This window comes from Helicoverpa zea, chromosome 26 (genome assembly GCF_022581195.2).
Source record: "Helicoverpa zea isolate HzStark_Cry1AcR chromosome 26, ilHelZeax1.1, whole genome shotgun sequence".
Taxonomy (NCBI): Eukaryota; Metazoa; Arthropoda; class Insecta; order Lepidoptera; family Noctuidae; genus Helicoverpa; species Helicoverpa zea.
The window spans coordinates 7550634-7571545 of NC_061477.1; the positions used below are offsets into that span (position 1 = coordinate 7550634).

General features: G+C 39.0%; 3 protein-coding genes and 2 long non-coding RNA genes across 9 annotated transcripts in view; 1 reads left to right on the forward strand and 4 right to left on the reverse strand.

Moving 5' to 3' along the window:
• Positions 1-4074: 4074 nt before the first annotated feature.
• On the reverse strand, positions 4075-6239 carry LOC124643148. The gene is made up of 2 exons (XM_047182022.1): positions 6102-6239; positions 4075-5046 (listed from the first exon to the last, which is right to left on the reverse strand). The coding sequence occupies exons 1-2, from the start codon at positions 6115-6117 to the stop codon at positions 4403-4405; spliced, it is 660 nt and encodes a 219-aa protein (XP_047037978.1). The 5' UTR covers positions 6118-6239; the 3' UTR covers positions 4075-4402.
• Positions 6240-7021: 782 nt separating this feature from the next.
• Positions 7022-10683, reverse strand: LOC124643112. Its single transcript, XM_047181968.1, has 2 exons — positions 9798-10683; positions 7022-7113 (listed from the first exon to the last, which is right to left on the reverse strand). The coding sequence occupies exons 1-2, from the start codon at positions 10661-10663 to the stop codon at positions 7029-7031; spliced, it is 951 nt and encodes a 316-aa protein (XP_047037924.1). The 5' UTR covers positions 10664-10683; the 3' UTR covers positions 7022-7028.
• Positions 7128-8272, forward strand: LOC124643113. The gene is made up of 3 exons (XR_006985871.1): positions 7128-7674; positions 7766-7895; positions 8023-8272. It is a non-coding gene; the product is annotated as an uncharacterized LOC124643113 (long non-coding RNA).
• Positions 8262-9794, reverse strand: LOC124643114. 3 transcript variants are annotated; one of them, XR_006985874.1, is made up of 3 exons: positions 9167-9794; positions 8835-9034; positions 8262-8572 (listed from the first exon to the last, which is right to left on the reverse strand). It is a non-coding gene; the product is annotated as an uncharacterized LOC124643114 (long non-coding RNA). The 3 variants fall into 3 exon arrangements; XR_006985873.1 differs by having other exon boundaries at positions 9123-9794; XR_006985872.1 differs by having other exon boundaries at positions 8835-9794.
• Positions 10684-19414: 8731 nt separating the features above from the next.
• LOC124642986 (homeobox protein six1a-like) overlaps positions 19415-20912 on the reverse strand; it is a 38010-nt gene continuing 36512 nt past the window's right edge. For 2 of the 3 annotated variants that reach the window (XM_047181815.1, XM_047181814.1), the window contains exon 8: positions 19415-20494. The gene's annotated coding sequence lies outside the window, so the exon portion shown is untranslated. The remainder of the gene's footprint in view (positions 20495-20912) is intronic. The other variant, XR_006985851.1, reaches the window with a different exon arrangement.

The following is a 20912-nucleotide window of genomic DNA, read 5'->3' on the forward strand; positions in this document are numbered from 1 at the left end:
CTATGGGTTATTGGTATGCGAAAAGCCGTGGTGGCATAGTGGGTAAAGAACCAGCCTCTCGAGTATGAGGGTGTGGGTTCGATTCCGGTTCAGGCAAGTACCAATGCAACTTTTCTAAGTTTGTATGTATTTTCTACTAAGTATATTTTGGACACCAATGGCTGATAAAAAGGTGAAAGAAAACATCTTAAGGAAACCTGGGCTATACATATAGTCTGAAATCACCAACTCGCACTGAGCAAGCGTGGTGATTAATGCTCAATGCTTCTTCGTGTGAGAGGAGGCCGCAGCCCAGCAGTGGGACGACAAAAAGGCTGTAACAGTAACTATGGGTAATTGTCATAATATATGTATTTTCAAATGTTTACTTAAAGAAAAAGGTAATATAGGTAAGATTACTTAATATCCTACTGGTATGTCTAATAAGTAAATAAGTAGTTATTATTGTATTCACAATATTAGGTTAGTACTTTTAGTTTTTCACACGACTCGATTTTTTTTTATGAAGATTATGTAATATGAAATAGCTGCTATTTAAAAATACAAAGAATTTAAAAATTATAATATGTAATAAACTTAATTGATCCACAGTTACGTTTACTTAAGGCTAAATCTATACTAATATTATAAAGCTGAAGAGTTTGTTTGTTTGTTTGAACGTGATAATCTCAGGAACTACTGGTCCGATTTGAAAATTTATTTCAGTGTTAGATAGCCCATTTATCGAGGAAGGCTATAGGCTACTTTTTATCCCGGTACGGGAAGTAGTTCCCACGGGATGCGGGTGAAACCGCTGGCAGAAGCTAGTGAATTATAAAATAGTAAGTACACTGTAACTACTCTACGGGAGACATTTTCATCAATTCTGTGGTCCCCAAACTAGGCGGAGCCTGTATCTTGGGGCCCTGGGTTGTCGTTACATTGAGGTTCTTATGTTCACAGTGGACAATTAGGGATTAGTAAAGATATTAAAAACATCAGATCAAAAGTTAAAAACTAAAAACATAAATAGCATTTTCTTGCAAATAAATTGTTGTCTTTATGTACATGTTACAGCCAAAGTGATTAAATAAATATTATACATAACCACTTATATATTACACGGCACAGTTAATATATTTTCCTGCGCTGTCAAGCGCCGATAAGCGCTCATAAGTTTCCAGCTTCTTCCAGCTTTCTTTCTGTATATGGCCATAGTGGGGAAAAGGCTCGGAAGATACTTACCTATACAGTTAATTTTAATTTTGTATTAATCTGTGTCTGTAATTAGGTGACAAACACAAGCTGTGCTGAAGAATCATAGTTATATAACGCCAATACTTAATTTTACAAAGCTGAAGTTTGCTTGAATTTCTACCTACTCATAACTTCATCTAGGTATACCCATTTATTTTACCGAGAAAGACTATAATGTACTTACTATACTTTTTATCGGGCTGCTTGAACTAGTTTCCACGGAACGCCGAGGAAAACTATGATGGAAGCTTATGTAAGGATCAGGCAGCTGCGCAGAACATACTATAGTGCACTCACTATTCCTTCACTCCTACGCCGCCGGAGAGAGATTAGGCGTAGAACTAGTAAATTCCACCAGTTCTTCAGCTATTATTTAAATAGAGGTAGTAAAGAATTAATGACTACAAGAATAAAACACATAAAAACACGCTCGATAGAGGATAATGGAAGTATAAAATACAGAAAAATTAAATTATTAATTTAAAAAAAACCCCGTCCCAAAAAAAGTACGCAATTATTATGACAAAAGGTTAAAAACGCTAAACCCTATAAAAAGCAAAAAATAACTTTGAACACTACGTAAGTACCAACTAAAGCATGTCAGACTAAACTAAATTTTGTCGTATCGGGGACCGCTCTAATTTATTAGCCTAACGTTAGCAGTAATTATAGACTACTGCATATGTAGGTACTACTTTATATAATTTTGTTTAGATACTTTTTGTTAATAGGAATGTTGTAATTAGGTAGGTATAATTTGATTTATGTAAGTATTTTTTAAGGTAAAAAGCGGTCCCCCGACACATCAAAATTTAGTTTAGTCTGACATGCTTTAGTTGGTACTTACGTAGTGTTGAAAGTTATGTTTTTGCTTTTTTTAGGGTTTAGCGTTTTAAGCCTTTTGTCATAAAAATTGCGTACTTTTTTGTGTTGGTAGTTTATTTTTTAATTAATATTTTCATTTCATTTCATGCTTTTTGAAGGAGCTCCTTAATTTTTCCTTCTTTCATTTAATTTCTTTTATTTTAAGATGGGGTCGCTATATGCGATCTCGGCCAAAGGAAGCTGTTTAACAGTCCTCATGACAAACTGGCTCTGTTAGAATTGCACAGATTGAGAAACAATAAAGATTAACCTTTGGTCATTCTAGATTTTCAGCAAAAATATAAATTGGTTTATCCGTTTCATTCTGGCATTCCAGGGTTTCATCCGCCACATCCGATTTCCAGCATCAGGGTCTCGTCAATTAGAAACATGAAGAGAACTAGTCAAGACAAATTCAACAAGCCCAAACTCGATGGGTTTACTAAAAGGCAGTTCAGGGTTACGTCTCCTATCTTCGTGCCCTAACAGCAGACCAGCTCATTGGTTCCAGAAGACATTAGTGTTTCAAATTTCAGATCCCACATATGCTTGCAAGTTAACTGAGCGAGTAATATTCCTACCACACCTAACAACGGCCTTGAAGACCTAAACCGATTTCCCCCAAACATAGCTAAGAACACTCTCGACTGACATTCCTTATAAACAAAAAAACCGGCCAAGTGCGAGTCGGACTCGTGCACGAAGGGTTCCGTAAATTACAGTTAAATCAACCTATCTCAAAAACTATAAGAGATACTTTGATCAAACCAAAAATCGTTGAAAGAGTTAATTAGCATGCATCACCTCTATTTTTTTTAGAATTTTATACCCCGTAGTTATAAAAATAGAGGGGGGGGGACATACTTTTTACGACTTTGAGAGCTGATATCTCAAAAACCGTTCACTTTAAGAAAAATGTTTTTTAGAAAACTTTATATCATTTTAAAAGACCTTTCCATTGATACCCCACACGGGTATGTACATCGAAAAAAAAAATTTCATCCCTCAGTTACATGTATGGGGGGCCCCACCCCCAATTCTTTTTTTTACTATTTAGTGTCATATTTTTGTAGCGGTTCATACAACACATATTCCCATCAAATTTCATCACTGTAGTACTTATAGTTTCCGAGTAAATCGGCTGTGACAGACGGACAGACGGACAGACGGACAGACGGACATGACGAAACTATAAGGGTTCCGTTTTTGCCATTTTGGCTACGGAACCCTAAAAAACCGCATTACAATCGGATCATCCGTTTGGGAGCTACGATGCCACACACACACACACACACACACAGACACGTCAAACTTATAACTCCCCGTCGTTTTTGCGTCCGGGGTTAAAAACAGGAAACATTGTTATTTGATATTTTTGTTTAGTAATATTAATATTTGTTGTGTACTTTTTAATCTACCCTACCACTGTCGAATCTCTCTATATCTGGGTTAGGCGATTATCACACTGCCCCGCATGATGCAGCGTAGTGCGTGGATGCGTTTTTTTCCGTTGTATGGAAATATCTCCGTTTGTATGGAAAACACGCATAGTCCAACACACTGAAAATGCATCCACGCGCGTTCATGCGGATCACGCACATACATGCGGAGAAACACGCACCCCCGCGCGTAGGTGCGGGGCGAGACGCAAGGTATGGCACACTGAATCCCGCAATGCCGCGCGTGATTTTGAATGGGCGTGACGTGTATATTTGAAAATGGAACTCGCTGTGCGTGAATTTACAAAACGCACCTACGCGCGTGAGTGCGTGAAAAACCCGCACGATGATGCAGATCTGCACTCCCGCAGGGACGCGCGTAGGTGCGTCGACACGCAAGATGCAGCGTGATGCGGGGCAGTGTGAAGATCACCTTAAGCTCGCCACTGTACATACACTGTCTTTATTCTTTTTATATTTATTGTTAAGTGTGCAATAAAGAAAAAATAAGAAGAATAAAAATGATAAAAGACAATAAAAAACCAAGTTATTTATTTCCAAAATTAAAACTTCATAAACATCGTCCCCTATCGTTGATCGACTAAATAATGTTTTGTGTAATATTTATTTATCTAAAAAAAATAGTGTGGTAATATTTATTTACCTTACAAGTTAATAGTATTTGTGTAAAACTTTTGATATGGGTTTATCATATTTACATTTTCATTAAAAACTATTAAAAACCTCACTATCGGTGTCGACTGGGAGCGTACCCAGTTTTGGATAAAAAAACAATATGAATTCTACACACAATATTAAGTAATTTTCTAATAAATAGTACACAAGGATATAATGAGCGGTGCCTACTGTTTCCCCCGCGGGGAGTCTGTATTTTTTTTCTGTGCGTTCTTCTCTCTGTAATTGTTTAACCAACTCCTCATAACTGAACAAACGTCTCTCCCATACTTGTCCCATTTTTTTTCTGCGCCGTATTCATCAACAAATGTAAGTATCGTTCTGACGGCATTACAATCTAAGCCAGGTCTATTAAACTTGCCTTTTAAACTGCAAACATTCAAGGCTTTTTCGCTAAATATCTCTGGCATCAGCTTGCGAATTAAATCTGAAGCATTTTTCGCTGACGTTTCAATGTTTTCAAAGGATCTAGCATTTATGTATACGCCACTTTCGGGTATCAGTTCCTTAAGTCCAGGGGCACGTTTTTTATGCTTCAATGTCCACCTGGAGTCGGCTGAATTATCGACTGGTCCACATTCATCTTCTTCGTAAGTATTCGACGTAGAATTCTCCGCATTAGCAGTATTCGAAGCAGTATCGTTATTACCTTCCGCTAATGATTTGCCCAGAGCTTCCGCTAATGATTTACCCAGAGCTTCCGCTACTGATTTATCCAGATTTTCCGCTATACATTTACCCAGAGCTTCCGCTAATTTAAACAGAACTTCCGCTAATGATTTATGTAAAGTCCCCGCCCCTGGAGGGCAACCTAAAAAACAATATCTGTTGTAAACAATGGTTTTTTTTAGAAGAGTGTCTATGGAGTTTCTTGCTATAAAGTGTATAAATAAATTTGAAGAATTTTTCAAAAACTGCTCACTGCAACGAGTTCAAAATAATTTACTTAGAAAGTCAATACATATAAAGTTCTATATGTTTTAAGCTTATGGTTCAAGAATTGGATGGGGGACACATTGTTTTCAACTTTCGGAGCGATTATTTCCGAAAATATCAATATTACCGAAAAATTATTTTTGTAAACCCCAGTTTTATTTTCAAACACCTATTAAACGATATATCACACAGAGTAGGGTTGGAATGAAGAAGATGAATGAATGTAGGTGTAGGCATGTAGCTGTAGGCCTGTAGGTAGATTTTTATTTCACTTTTTATTTTTGCACTTTGCGAGCGTGATTGGTATCCATGTTCCTTTTTAATTGTGTATGAAACATAAAATTTAACATGTACCCCCCCACCGGTTAGCCCCTAGTGGTTTTTTTTTAATCTTCCCAGGAAAAAGGCTAATTGGACAGACATGGCGAAACTATGACGATTCTTAGTTTACTACGGAACCCTGAAAAACCCGCGATTTAAAGAAAAATATTTTTATGTTCCGTGGTTTAAGTTTTGGCATAATTAAATTCACTCGATTGCCAATGTATTTACTATCGTCTTATCGGACGATAGAAGGGCTGAGGCAAGGATTCCCTCGCCAACATTGATTTACAAAAAACATATCAATGCTCGGACCTCTGCGAGCGGACATTTTTATAAATCGCCGACTTTATGACTACCATGTCTTAAAAAAAATCATACTCTACAACAAACACATGACATATACTAGTTTTCAGTATTTATTTTCTTAGCGGCAACACATACATCGTGTGTTTAGACTATCTAGCTATCGCGGTACTTACACAGTGACGTAGTGAGTACCTTGTGACGGACGGACGGACAGCCAAGTCTTAATACCTAATAGGGTGCCGTTTTACCTACTCTATGGGCACGGAGCCTAAAAAAATAAGCAATATTATTCTTACTCACCTGCATTTCCATCCATGTTTTAAACTTTTTACTGCACCGATTGACTTCAAGTACCTATGTATAATATTTTGACGTTTTACTTGAACACGACGGCTTTATTCAGACTGCTAGTTGCAACTAAGCTAAAATTTAAAATGACTCAATTATTATACCTACGTTTGACGCATAATAATACGTTTGCCGGAAATCATGTTACGTGTCTAGGGGTGCCATCCGTCTGGGTTTCCCCGGATTTGTTTTCGTTTGGAGGCCGTCCGGGCGGGGTTTTAAGAAGTGTCCGGGGAAAACCCGGACACTCTTCATGTAAGGAAGCACCTTACTGAATTTAAGGATATAGTAGATAATAGTAAATGGATAAAAAATTAGGTCTTGTTTTGTTTGTAAATAAGAAAAATCGGACTCGTCCCGGAAAAAAATACGATTTACGCCAAATGTCCGGGTTTTTCTTAATGTTTGCCCGGGATTGGCGAAATTCGAGTCGACACGTGTTGACACGTGTCGGATGTTCTACTAATGTATACCTATACTCATCATCCTCCGAGATAACATCGGCTTCCAGTCAAACCGGATTGTGCTCGGTGGGAGGTGGACTGTATCAATAGTTTGCGGTAAACACCGGGAAAGAGGGAAAACCCGGCCTTAAAATGAAAACAACTAGTTAAAGAAATCAAGAAAAACGAGAGGGCGGCTCGCTGCGAGACGGCGCGATGACAACTCCAAAAACAAAACAAAAGACAAACTAAAAAGTAAACAGCTAGTTGCAGCCAGTACTGCAAGGAGTTCGGAATGCGTACGAACCTCGCCCTCGTTGGTCATTTTATTAGTTTAATGACATAAAAATATTACAACAAAAATCAAAGGGTAAAAAATACAAAAGATAAAACAACAAAAACTAATTCCATCGTTAACATCCCCCACCCCAGTGCGTCAGCACTCATTCCCGATAGCTATATACACAACTCGTGCTACCGGTCGTCGCAATATGCCCGACTTTGTTTGCACCTCGGCGACTCTGGGGGTCTACTCTAATTCACCGAAAAACGAACTTTCGTACGAAATTTCGCGAACTTCTTACCACGGTTCCATTTCGTTCCGAAATTTCGTACGAACGAAGATTGTTTGACGTTTATTGTCTATAAACCTACTCTAATTCGAAATGATACGAACGAATATTTGAGTTTGACAGACGAAACTTCGGAATTTTAACCTCAAATTCAACGAAACCAAAAGAGTTATCGTTTGATTTTCGTGTTACTTTTCGTTTTGTGAATTTTGTGTGAAAATTATTGGCAAAGGCTATAAAAATGCTTTTAATTAAAGCAGCTTTACGTGAAGATCGTGTAGAGCGAAGAAGGAACCGGCAGTGCTTGCGCAATCAATTAAATATTAGCGAAATTCCCGACGTAGAGTTTGTAGGAAATCACAGACTCAGTCGGCAATTTTTCGAAGAGTTGTGCCAGGAATTCATGCCTTTATTACCTCCAAACAATGCATATTTCAATTGCTATACCTTCTGGAGCATGAGGAACAATATTTTAATCGAAAATATTTTCATTCTCTTAACACCCACGTTGTAAGTATAAGAACTAAACATCAATTATTTAATTGAGGCATTGACTGTTGTTTATTATGATGCTGATCATCTATCCTTTATTATTTTTCAGATATGTGACAGTGATTACTATATAACAAATGTGGATGTGTCATTTGGTGGAGCAACACACATGATGCTTATATTTGGAGAGATTAGAAGCCACTTGGAAGGTCTCCAGAATGAAACAGTTTATCTGTTAGGTATGTTTGACTTTATTGCATTTTGAATATATTTGTACAAGTTGGGACAAAAACGGTACCCCAAACTTACAAGTTTATATTGTGTAGTAGTGTTATTCACATATTTTCATATACATGTATATTTTAGGTGACTCTGGGTATGCTCTAAGGGGCATATGATGATACCTATACATAAAGCTGTTGAAGATTCTCTTGAAGGCAGATACAACTTTGCAGAGCTTTGTTAGTGCAAATTTTAGAAAGGAATAGGTAGAACAAAGTTCTACTCAAGCACATCATAACATGCTCCAGAAGAACTATGTTTATTGATTTTAAGAATTTGACATGATGTTATTTCTTTCCTTTAGAGTTAAATAAAAGAATAAATTATATACCTACTTAAAGTTTTATTTACTATTACCCTGTTTAAACATAACAAATTAATAACAAAGAAATACTAAACACAATTAATGACTAACAATACATTAACAGAATCTTAATTCCTATCCACATATTCCTTTATTGTGTTATGCAGCTGCAACAGGGTAGCACTGATGCCTGCCAATTCGCCCCTGATGCCTGCAAGCTCTGCGTTTTTCACCGTCTCTCTCTGTGCACCCTCCTCTTCATATTGATACAATCTGCTTCTTACACTGTGCTGGCAGATCGTCTCCTTGTTGAGTGTGTATGTCGAGAGGCTGCAAAACAACATTCCAATTTCAGTCAATAGCTCAGAACAACAGCGTAAACAAAATATGGCTAAGACACTTGAATGGGTTAAGTAACAACAAAAAGTTCTCAACTCAACACTTGACCCATTTAATACCATATGCAAACATAATAAAAAAGATGCAATCATTGTTCAATAGTAAAGTTAATCTGTATTCGCTCGCTTGTAAATATATTGTGTACAATTTATTTACAATAGCATTACTCAATATACCACAGTAAAATACTTACAAGGTGTGAAAGTCAGACATTCTTGCGTCAATGGTGGTGGTACATAGGCAGCTATTACAGCTGGACTCTCAGGTTATCTTCCTGGCTGGATTCAACTATTCAATCTACCACTAGCTTAATCTCTATGTTCGTCCAGGAAATTGAGAACGGTTTCGATTTGTTGAGGAGTTGCCGAACCCCTTATGTGGAGCCATTTTAAACTGAAAATATAAATGATTAGTATTAGAAAAGGCAATGGCGTTAGAGCGAAACCAAATATTGCATTTGTATAATATGATATCTACTCACGAAGTTTTTAAATCCAAAACAAAACTTGTTGCGAACCAAAATACCTACGTAGAAGTCGGACTGTAGTAAAGTACGACATAATACTTCCTTAGGGAACGCGTACCTTGGTATAAAAGCACTTGGAAACATGATTTATTTAATACGACACTTGAGAAACACACTTCAGAAAACTTATCAAAGTATTCAAACAAAGAATTGTAAGTTGACATGTTTTGATAAGATTGTAATAAGCAGCTATTTTTGGTTGTCATACGTGATTACCCATTTTTGGCATGAAATAGTACTCTTCAAATTAGTTGGTTAGCAATGACTGTCAAAGGGTTTTTTATAGTGTCGAGTCGAATGTAGTTGAAAAAATATTTTTTGCCGGAAAGTTAAGATTGTTTGCATGAATATTACAAGAAATATGTAATGAATCACATTTATAATGTTACATGAATAAGTAAAGCTGAAAAGTTTAATAATTTCAAGTTAAAGTAAAAACCGTAACTTAGTTTAGTCGACATCATAAAAGCCCCACGCAATATTATAGATTCCATTCGTTCACGAAAATTGTCTATGGTTCCGAACTTCGTATGCGCATCCGAAAATGAAATAGAGTAGGGTCACTAACGAAACTTCGTTTGAATTTCGTTCGATATCGAAGTTTCGTTTCGTTGAATTAGAGTAGACCCCCTGATGCGGCCGTCTTGGCCTGGCATCACTCTTCGAATTATGCCGCGTGGCCAAACGTTTCGTGGGGATGCGGGATCGACAATTAAAACGAGGTCACCCACTTGTAAGGGCCTCTGCTCCTGCTGCCACTTCTTTCGCGGACGCATGTCCGGCAGCACCTCCTTCACCCACCGTCGCCAGAATGAGTCAGCCAGCTGCTGAGCAATCCTCCACTGTTTGCGCAAGAATGTATCTGACTCATCAAAGGTGCCCATAGTCGGTAGGTTTGAGGATGAGCCAAGGAGGAAATGGTTGGGTGTTAATGTCTCGTCAGTGTTCGGCTCAACGCTCACATGGGTGAGGGGCCGACTATTTACCATCACTTCAACCTCTGTCATGAGAGTTTGTAGAACAGCGTCTCGAGGCGCTCGCTCTTTCAGCACGACCTTCAGTGCGTTTTTCACGCAGCGGATGAGTCGCTCCCATGCCCCACCCCAATGTGGGCTGGCAGGGGGGGAAAACGTCCATGTAGTGGTCATGCTGTAACTCTGTACTCCGTCAGCTAAGAGTTTCTCATCCAATTCGGAGACACACTTCTTCAACTCCTTGTCGGCGCCTCTCAGATTAGTACCATTATCCGAGTAAAGGTGTCGCGGCCACCCGCGTCTGGCTGCCATTCGTCGGAGAGCCATTATGACGTCATCGGTAGTAAGGCTTCCTACAAGCTCAACATGTATAGCCCTCACAGTGAGACAGGTAAACAACACGCCGTACCTTTTTTCTCGGCGGCGTCCTATGGTCACTTCCATAGGTCCGAACAGGTCCACTCCAGTGTGGGTAAAGGGACGCTGATGATGCGCCAATCGTCCCTCAGGTAAGTCTCCCATTCGAGGAGGTCGAGGCTGTGCACGCCTGATTCTGCATAGCATGCATTTTGAAATAACATGTTTAACAGTAGGTCTAATACGTACAATCCAGTACTTCTGTTTCAGCTCATTTACCACCATTTCCTGGTGGCCGTGGAAAGCTCTTTGGTGATAATGCTTCACAATCAGCTGAGTAATGTGACTGCGACCATCTAGTACAACAGGTTGTTTAACATCTGGAGTTATTTCAGGGGCAGCGTTGATGCGGCCTCCACATCGCAGGACTCCGTGCTCATCTAGGTACGGAGATAAGGTAAGTAGCTTACTCGAAGTAGGTAGTGCCGTAGACGCTTGAAGTAGCTTTATCTCTTTTCCAAATGATAAAGCTTGTGAGTGCTTTATTAGTAAGCGCTCAGCCCTGTCCATCACGTCATCATTCAGATTACAGGTGGAAGCTATCTGTTTTCTCTTATTGATGGCCTTGGTAATGTTATCAACGAAGGTAAGTACTCGACTTGTTGTTCGTAGCAAGCGTAGCCATGAAGAGAAGCGTGAAGATTCAGGTACAGGTAAGTTACAGGTTTCTATGGTGTTATCAATTACTGTTACACATTCTAATAACTCTTTGTTCGCAGGTTCAACGACATCTAGCGGCCAATATTCCGGATGCTTATACAAGAAGGCAGGTCCCTGTAGCCACTCATCTTGTAACACCGAGCAATCGTAGTTTTCTCGTGTGGCTATATCTGCTATATTTAGCTTAGTCGGCTTCATAATAGTTTGCTTGAGCGACGTCGTCGACAGCGGCGTAGCACTGTTGTTGTTCGCTACGGGCGTAGCGCTGCTCGTAGCACTCGTAGGGTCGACGAGGTCATTAACCGACCGCTGGTGCTTTGCTGGTGAGGCACCCATTGGCTCCAGCGTGAAGTAGCGTGGCACGTCGTCATGCAGCTCGTCGGTCGCGGAGACAACAACAGGCGCGACGTCCGACACACACAACGTGGTGTGCTGAGTTTGAGTACCCGGTACTCTGCCGTGCAGGCACCAACCCAATGGTGTGCGGGTGGCGCACGGCTCGCCTGGCTTGCCTGCTAGTGTCTTTAAAGGTAATAATATATGGTAGTTATCCTGCCCTATCAGTAAGTCAGGTTTTAGCGACGCAAAACACAGATCGTCTTTAATATCGCGTAAGTGGTCATAGGTCTTGCACTTAAAGTTCAATGACCCTTGTTGTGGCAAGCTCAGTTCGTTGACACTACGCGCACTTATATTAAACTTTTCACCGAGTTTGTTAGACACGATTAAGTCCACTAGTTCTGCCGCACACACTAGCTCGTTCTTGTCCCATGCGCCACGAACTCGCATGGTCTGTGTACGCCAGCGCAGACCGGCGCGCGCAGCCAACGACGCGCTGATCATTGAGACGTTGAAGCCGTCGTCAAGAAGTGCACTTGCACTGAATGCACCCATAGGTCCGTGAATAAGTACGGGAACCACTTTCAACCGCACTGACCATTCGTTGCCGTTCGTCTTAACGTGAGTTACCACTTCAATTGGTTCACTACCAGATTGTGTCGCCGTGCTTGGGGCGACGACCACTTCGGCGGTAGCGGTCGGCACGTAGTGCAGCAGGCTATGATGCGGTTGTCCGCATGCAGTGACGTCACATAAGTTTTCTCGGTCGCTAAACTTGCAGACTTGAGAAGACTCTTCATACGCTTGCTTAAACTGTAGCCAATCAAGCGGGTCACCGTCAAACTTCGGTAAGTCGTTTGGCATAGACAGTCGGTTAAGCAACTTAGTTTCTGCCTGGTTGGCGTTGGTGGTTGCGGTGGCGGCGGCTAGGTCCTTAAGCGCACATGCCATCATGTGCATAGTGCCGTCGCCAGGTCCGCTCTGGTTTGGTTGCACGTTCCCGAGCTGAGATGGGCCGGCGTTATCCAATTGCTGCAAGACAGCGTCTTGCTGTTGTGCCGGGCGCAGCGCATCGTCGTGACAGCTAGTGACGCGCTGTGTCTTCACCCACTCCTCGATCCGAGACGCATTTTCCTCTTCACCAGGTTCACCATCAGCTAGCGACTGCAAGCCGCAGCTGTCCAGCTTCGCCAGGTCGGCAGCCAGCTTTTTTTCAATGAGTTCCATTTTCAGAAGCGCCATTTGTTCCGCCGCCTCGAGTATCAATCGTGCCCTCCTCGCCTTCACTGAAGACCTCGCAGAAGGAGATTTAACCAATGGTCTTCTGCTAGCCTCGGACTTCTTTACATTAGTAGGCGTAGGTTTTTCAGCCTCTTGTTCTCGGCGCGCCGCGCTTCCCGTGTACACCATGTTGTTTTTCTCAGTTGGCGGTGTACGAAACATCCGAGTTGCTGGAACGATCCGGCTCGAAGGACCAACGGATGTGCTCGGTGGGAGGTGGACTGTATCAATAGTTTGCGGTAAACACCGGGAAAGAGGGAAAATCCGGCCTTAAAATGAAAACAACTAGTTAAAGAAATCAAGAAAAACGAGAGGGCGGCTCGCTGCGAGACGGCGCGATGACAACTCCAAAAACAAAACAAAAGACAAACTAAAAAGTAAACAGCTAGTTGCAGCCAGTACTGCAAGGAGTTCGGAATGCGTACGAACCTCGCCCTCGTTGGTCATTTTATTAGTTTAATGACATAAAAATATTACAACAAAAATCAAAGGGTAAAAAATACAAAAGATAAAACAACAAAAACTAATTCCATCGTTAACACGGATGTAGCTGAGTACCAGTTCTTTACAAGGAGCGACTGTCCTATCTGACCTCCTCAACCCAGGTACCCGGGCAACCCAATACGCCTTGGTTAGACTGGTGTCAGAATTACTGGCTTCTCTTCTTTCTCCTGCCCTGTTCCCAATTTTACTTGGGGTCACTCGTCATACAGGCACTCACTCCCTTCCTATTCATATCATCTTTCAGGCAATCCATCCATCTTTTCTTAGATCTTCCTCTTCCTCTCCATCCATCTACATTCATACTTAGCACACACTTTGTTGCATGCGTATCATCCCTCCTCATTACATGCCCATACCACGACAATCTTCTACTTCTCATCTTTTCTGTAACTGGCGCTACTTTCAGACTTCCTCTAATGTAATAATTCCTCACTTTATCTATTCTTGTAACACCACACATCCATCTCAGCATTCTCATTTCTGCTACACTCTTCTCATCCCTCTTTTTCAATGCCCAACACTCCGATCCATACAGAACGACAGGTCTTATGACGGATTTGTAAATTTTGGCCTTCAGTTTGAGGGGCATCCGCGGGTCACAGTTACGGGTAAGAATAAAAATAAAAAAGGGAATAGAAAATAACAAAACAAAACCAAAAACCAGCTGAGGGTTAGGCGTCGAAGTACTCCTCCGCATCGCTGTCCCCTGGAATCGTGCCCAGAAGACTGGCTGCATTGCTGTTGAATGGTAATGCTAATTCTTTGTCCAAAAAACAAGCCAGCCCTCTGGTCACGTGAAGCGACAAGCCTTTTCGCTATGTCCTTAAACAGCACCCGAGAACTCGGGCCCCATGGTCCGAGCGTTTCGACCCCAAACATTCGGTTCAAAACGAAAATACCCTTTTTTTGATGCTATGACTTTTGAATTCGATTCGAAATCATTTTGTAGGTTTTAGAATCTTTCTCAAAGCAGCCCGGAGCCTGGAAGTTGACGGTGTTACCCCCGTACCCGCGAGGGCAAGAAAATCCGGCTTCCACAAATGGTAGGTACCTAGTATCTAGGACTTAGCAGTCGTTGTTACAATGCGACGTCAGAGGCCGTCAAGCCGATTTGGGTTTGCTCACTCAAAACGAAGAAGAAGTTATTTTGTATATTTAGTCTGTAGCCTGGACACCTGGAAACCTGGACTATAAAGTCTGAAATCACCAACCCGCACCGAGCAAGCGTGGTGATTAACGCTCAATCCTTCTCCGTGTGAGAGGAGGCCGCAGCCCAGCAGTGGGACGATAAAAAGGCTGTAACAGTAACAGTCTGTTGCAACAAAAATATGACTAGATGCTATGAAACAGGCAGCTATCTAGCCTAAGCGGCAAAGTAAGTGGCTATGTCTTCATCAAAATCGGTTTAGTTAAGGTTGGTGCCGTACCAAAAGGGATAACCCTTTTACTAAGACTTCGCTGCTCGTCTGTCATCAGGCTGTATCTCATTAACTATAGCCAGACGATTGAAAGCTAGACAGCCGAATAGCCAGACAGTTGAGATATTTATATTTTATACTGCCGCTATAACAACAAGTACTGATAACTGGAATAAAATGTGCTTTAGGGGCTCTCAAACAAAAAAATCTTGTAATCGTCTCTTGTATTTGAGTATGTGTGCAAAAGAGAAACGACAGAAAAGTAGTACATATACATATATCGATGGCAGAAAATTAAAACGCCTATACATTTCAAAAAGCAATAAATAGCATTGCTTCGTCGAATGCGTACAAATATAGTAGGAACTTCTTCTATACCCAATGGTTTAGGTTTCAGCCGCGTCCCTTGGGAACTACTGACGATACCGGGATAGAATATGACCTATGTTACTTGGGAAGAGTGTAGCTTTCCAACAGTGAAATACGTTTTCAAATAGGTTCAGTAGTTTCTGAGCCTTTAGTGTACAAACAAACAAAAACAAAAAAATGTTTTCTGTTCGTTATGTTAGCATAGTTCGAGAACTTCTTAACAATATTTTAGTCATTTATTTCTTAATTTGCTAAATACTGATGAAGTATAAATTTCGATATACATACTTACGGAATTTTTATTTTATTTCAAAGCTCAAACAAAACCTATCCCATACAATACTGGTACGATTATAAGACCAAATATGAACTGCTTAGTGCAAATTTTAACAGCTGGTCTTTTAAAATTTGCATTGGCTTGGTTCTGCTAAGTTAAAAATGTCAAAATTGAATCTCAATATCAGTTTAACCTTAGCGGGCATTCCGCTACTAATATAAGAAAAATCGTATTCCAATGACATTTCATTGGTTTGCCATTGATATGCCTTTTGGTCTATATGTTACAGCCAAAGTAATAAGTCTGCATATTATATATATTATCTAGATATTATTTATAACATCTACTCAATTTAGATAAAGTGATAATTGACACAGAATTAATCACATTAACTAGCAATTTTATATAATATCTCCATAGACTTGGATAATGTAATAAAAGATATATTATGTAATACAAGTAGGTAAAGATTATTTTTTCATGTTAACTAACTAAAGTGTCTGGTAGCTGACCTTAATATTCGAAAAAGGCTAGTTAGCCCAGTGCAGGGCACGCCATAATAGTAGCGAAAAGTCCCCTCTTCGAGGTGTGGCTCGGGCCACTCTACGGCGGCCCGGAGGACTGGATGAACCTCACAGCCCAGGTGTGCCCTGCCTGGGAAGTCCACACCTCTGATCCCAGCTGCTGCCATGGACGTGGAAGACACCACGGGTGCCGGGTGTCGAGTGACGTCTCCCGGCCGTCGTAGGCGTTGGTCTGTGGGTGGTGAGTTTCGGGTGGCTCATCGTCCTTCCGTCTCCCTTCTCGGCAGCGAGCGTTGTTTCACGTGCTCCTCGAAGAGATTCGGCAAACCCCAGTGGGTTTAAGTCACTAACAGTCTGACACTCCTTCACGCTGCTAATCCACAGCGGGAGGAATCATTTGATGATTTATCATAAAAAAGTCGACAATAATTTAAACTGTTTTTAAGAATTAGTCAGTACCAAGTTGGTTATACCTACCATATTTATTACTTTGGCTAACGTTGACCAGCTATTATAAATAATATCCAGATAAAGTAATTAAGACGCCACCGTGATTTTGATAGCCGTTTGCCATGCCAAATTATAGGACTACCCGCTTACCAATGGATCTGAAATTTTGATATAGGTAAATTGATATCTTTATCTAGATTCTGCCAGAACGAAAACACGATACTGATAATTTTACTCGATCATAATTAATTCCGAAAACACGTCTAAAAAAGTACTATTTTTGAAATTACAAGGAAGTTACACTATCTTTATGTTTCAAAATTACTCTAATATATTCTTAACATCAATATTAACGTTCTGTCAAAGTCATTTTTCCATAACTATTACCAAACATTTTTAATTAAAGTTTTAAGATATTGGATTTTTTGAGCGGCAGCGATCATGATAGACGCTACGCAATTCTGAACCTTATGTCCGTGCTCTAGCGATTGATACACAATGTGTACGGAGACGAGCCAGTCCGGCGATAGCCCTCGTCAAGGTCGGACCTGCGCATGTTGTCGCTCCGGCCGTAGGTATAATAATTTGTGACGATAACTCAGATTTGCGCGCGGCCCTATGTGTGCGTCGGCTTGTAAATATACAACTTTCGCTCGTGTGACAGTGACGTCGTCCGAGCATGACGTGTTCTTATCGCTTTTTGTTATGGGTACAGTCGTTTACAAAAATGTCTAGTTGTTCACGAAGAAAATGTTTAAGGAGTCAGGTAGCGTTTCAAAAAATGAAACAACATCCAAAGCTTTTTATTATTACATCTTACAGTTTTTCATTATTTTCTCATAAGTTTTTTCAAATTGACATTGACAGTATCTAGGAAATAAATGAGGTGAAATATCTAAGATGAATTAAATACTCCTTACATATTTTCTAGCTCGGGGTACGAGGACAATAAATAAAAGTGTGGACTTGATTTTTCAAGTAGCGATTCAGAATCATTATAAATAAATAAATATTTTTATTGGGTATTAAACAAATCAAAAACGAACTTAATAATTTCAATAGATATTTACACAGATAAATAAACATTAAATTACGTAATAACTGTTTTTCCTTAAACAGCCGTAACCCCTAAATAACTGTATTTGTACCCGACTGTACCTCTTGTCACGCACACAAAGTCACTGTATATATGTATACAAGGGTTACCCACACATAACCGCGCGCAAGACTGAGTTGAACTTACTATAAGCACTCTGAGAACAAAAAATCTATGGAGACCGTGTTATACTATAAATTCTTTTTTTTACATTATATTATTATTTATATTTCAGTTTTAATAAATATGTTTAAAAATGAATTACTTAGCTTCATTACTTCTTTGATACCTCACAGCTTCACTACATACATTTATAGCATACATAACACACAAGATCTGCGACGCTTTTATTCCTTAACCACTTAATTTTTACTAGCTGTTTAACGCGATTTTAGCCGCATTCCCGGGGAACTTCTTCCTGTGCCCGGATAAAATATGGCCTACATTCACTGGGGATAGTGTAAATCTCTAATTGTGAAAGCAAATCAAATCAGTTAAGCAGTTTCAGAGCTTATACAATCCACAGAAACAAACAATCAAATCTTCCCTCTTTATAACATTAGTATAAATTATTTAACACTGGTCAAACGCTTTCATTTGATACCCATATTGAGAGAGCTATAAAAAAACAATGCAATTCAGCATTTTCTGGCGGTGGCTATCTTTGGACTTTAAATAATATTATACATGATTCTACATACTAATCAAGCCCTTTCATTTGATATCCATACTGAAGGAATTGTAAAAAATATGTTATTCGCCATTTTGTGGCGGCGGCCATCTTGGGCCGATATTCACCAAATAAAGCTAGGAACACTCCCGATTAATTTCATTTCAAACAAAAAAACCTAAATACATATCGATTCATCCGTTCTGGATATACAAACACACATACACTACACACCACACATACATACACACAACCATACGCGTCCAAATTATCATATTACTCTTCATAAAAAGTTTTCATTACAAATATTTTTTGTAAGTACAACAAAAAAAAAATCTGATCAAAAAATAAAAAACTTAGGTAAGTTGCGGCTCCCTATCTTCCCTGTTCGGTTCTCCTGACCCCGCGCTGACCTCGGCGTGTGCGATTGGCGCGAAATTCAAATTTTACACATTGAGTGAAGAGTATAGCTTGCGCGACGCGATAGACGCGGAAGTGTAGTGGGCGGAGCTATCTAAAATCAAAAAATCCGCGGTGCGGTCTTAATTTATCACATTGTCGAGTCAATTTGGGTATTATACATAACTTTTATTCTATTCTATTCTATTCATACAGTAGGTAGTTTGCTCTACAATCATATTGCAATCGTAAATTTTGCAGACACCATGATTCATTTTTGAACTACAAAAAAGGGGTTAAAACGTAGGTATATTTAAAAGAAAAAACAGCGGAATGCTACACACTGATTGAATCCCAGTTGGATATCAATCATGTCGATTAAGTAACATTTTCAGAATCAAGCCCCAGGTAAACTATCAAGCCCACGTAACAATGAATGAAATTGACAAGAAAGCATCAGTTCCTGTTCTCAAAAGATTAAAATAAATTAATCAAGCAAATTAAAGAAAAGGTGAAGGTTGTGACGTATAAGGAAGTTCAGGAGTTGGCGCTAGATAGGCGTAAATGGAAGGAGCTGCACCGACAAGAGCTGGGCCCTTAAATTACCTAATGATGTTCTTAAAAATGTGTTCTTAACTCACTGCTTTTGTATTTTGCAAAGCCTAGGCCTTAAATGACCGTCCCATCGGGCTATGAGAGTGAAGGAATAGTGAGTGCGCTTGTGTCCAAGCAAATGCTTGAGCAATGTCCTGCGCAGTTGGCTGATCTCCTTAGATTAGAACAGCCGCCGTAGCCGACCATCGGCCGAGATGCTATTATTGATATTGTACTACTATATAACAAATAAAAAAGGGTAAATAAAACAACAATGAACAACACACGTTTGTTTAAAAAGATACCAAATAATAATAATCAGCTTAATATGAACTAAAATTATATTGTACAGCACATTGTGTGTTTTATTAATTCAATAAATTATTTTACTATTTCACTTATTCAATAAATAATAATATATTAACAGGTTCTGTGTTGGATGTGACAAAAAAAAAATATTTTAATAAATAAAAAACTGCAAATGAGTTCGAATTATCACAAGTATTTTTTATTTATTATCTATTTATTGCATAAGAAGCTTAAATGTGTATTATGTATAATGTTAGTTATGTAGAATTGAATTTATTTTCAAACCACTGAGAAAGAACAGTTATTTAGAGGTCCATCATTAATTCAATACAAGCCTAGGTATTCAAATACATATTATTAATTTTAACGAATTTCGTAAGCAGTTTAGTCAGTGATATAATAAGTATGAACTTTATTCTTGATGATGCTAAAAAATAATAAACATTTAACTTTAAATTAAAACAGCTTCATTAGTTACTATAAATAAGATCTATATACCTATTTGTTTAAATCGTATTACCTATATAATTTAAGGCCGATTTTTCAATCATCAATTAACTTCCATCTAAGGAATTCATATAGCGGTTTGACATAACTATTTTCTATACAAACGCTGTCAAAACGTCAAGTACATTATATTCTTTAGATAAAAGTTGAATGACGATTAAAAAACCGGCTCTTAAAAATCAGATCTCATGTAGTATTAATATTACAATATTATAAAACAACTATAACATAGAACTTAATTTTATAATTGGTATTTTATTTATAATAATTGTACAAAATAATTAAATAATAAATTAAAAATATCTAGGTATCTTAAACTTATCGCTGTAGGAAGCCATGTGTTAAATCACAAATAATTTGAAAAACTTAATTTAAAATTTTGGACATAAACAGTGTTGACTTAGCATTATTTCTACAATTAAAATTACAGCTAAAATGGATTTCATAACTGTGTATTGATTTGTGATATGTATCAAATTTTCGAAAATTCTTTAGTGTGGAGTATAGATCCAATTTTCGTCCATTGAAGTTTTTCTTCGCTACAAAATATAAACAGTAATTTATATTACTATGTACCTATAATTATAGTCTGTTTTTTAATCTCGTAGACTAAATTGACACTTGCAAAATGTCAAACTTCCAAATAATTTTGCTAGCTCTGTGGTGCAGTGTTGTACTTACGATACCGGTTCGTTGAATCGTAACTTGTTATCTATAATAGACGAATTTAATATTCATTCAAAGTTTTATATTTAAAATTCACGTACGTACACATGGCTGTACGACGTGCTACAAACTGCCAGGGATATCTGACCACGCAAAGCCATGCGTAATCATCAAGGATAAGCCCATTATTTCAGGATGACTTATTGTAAAAAGTTACGATTCAACGAACCGGTATCGTAAGTACAACACTGCACCACAGAGCTAGCAAAATTATTTGAAAGTTTGACATTT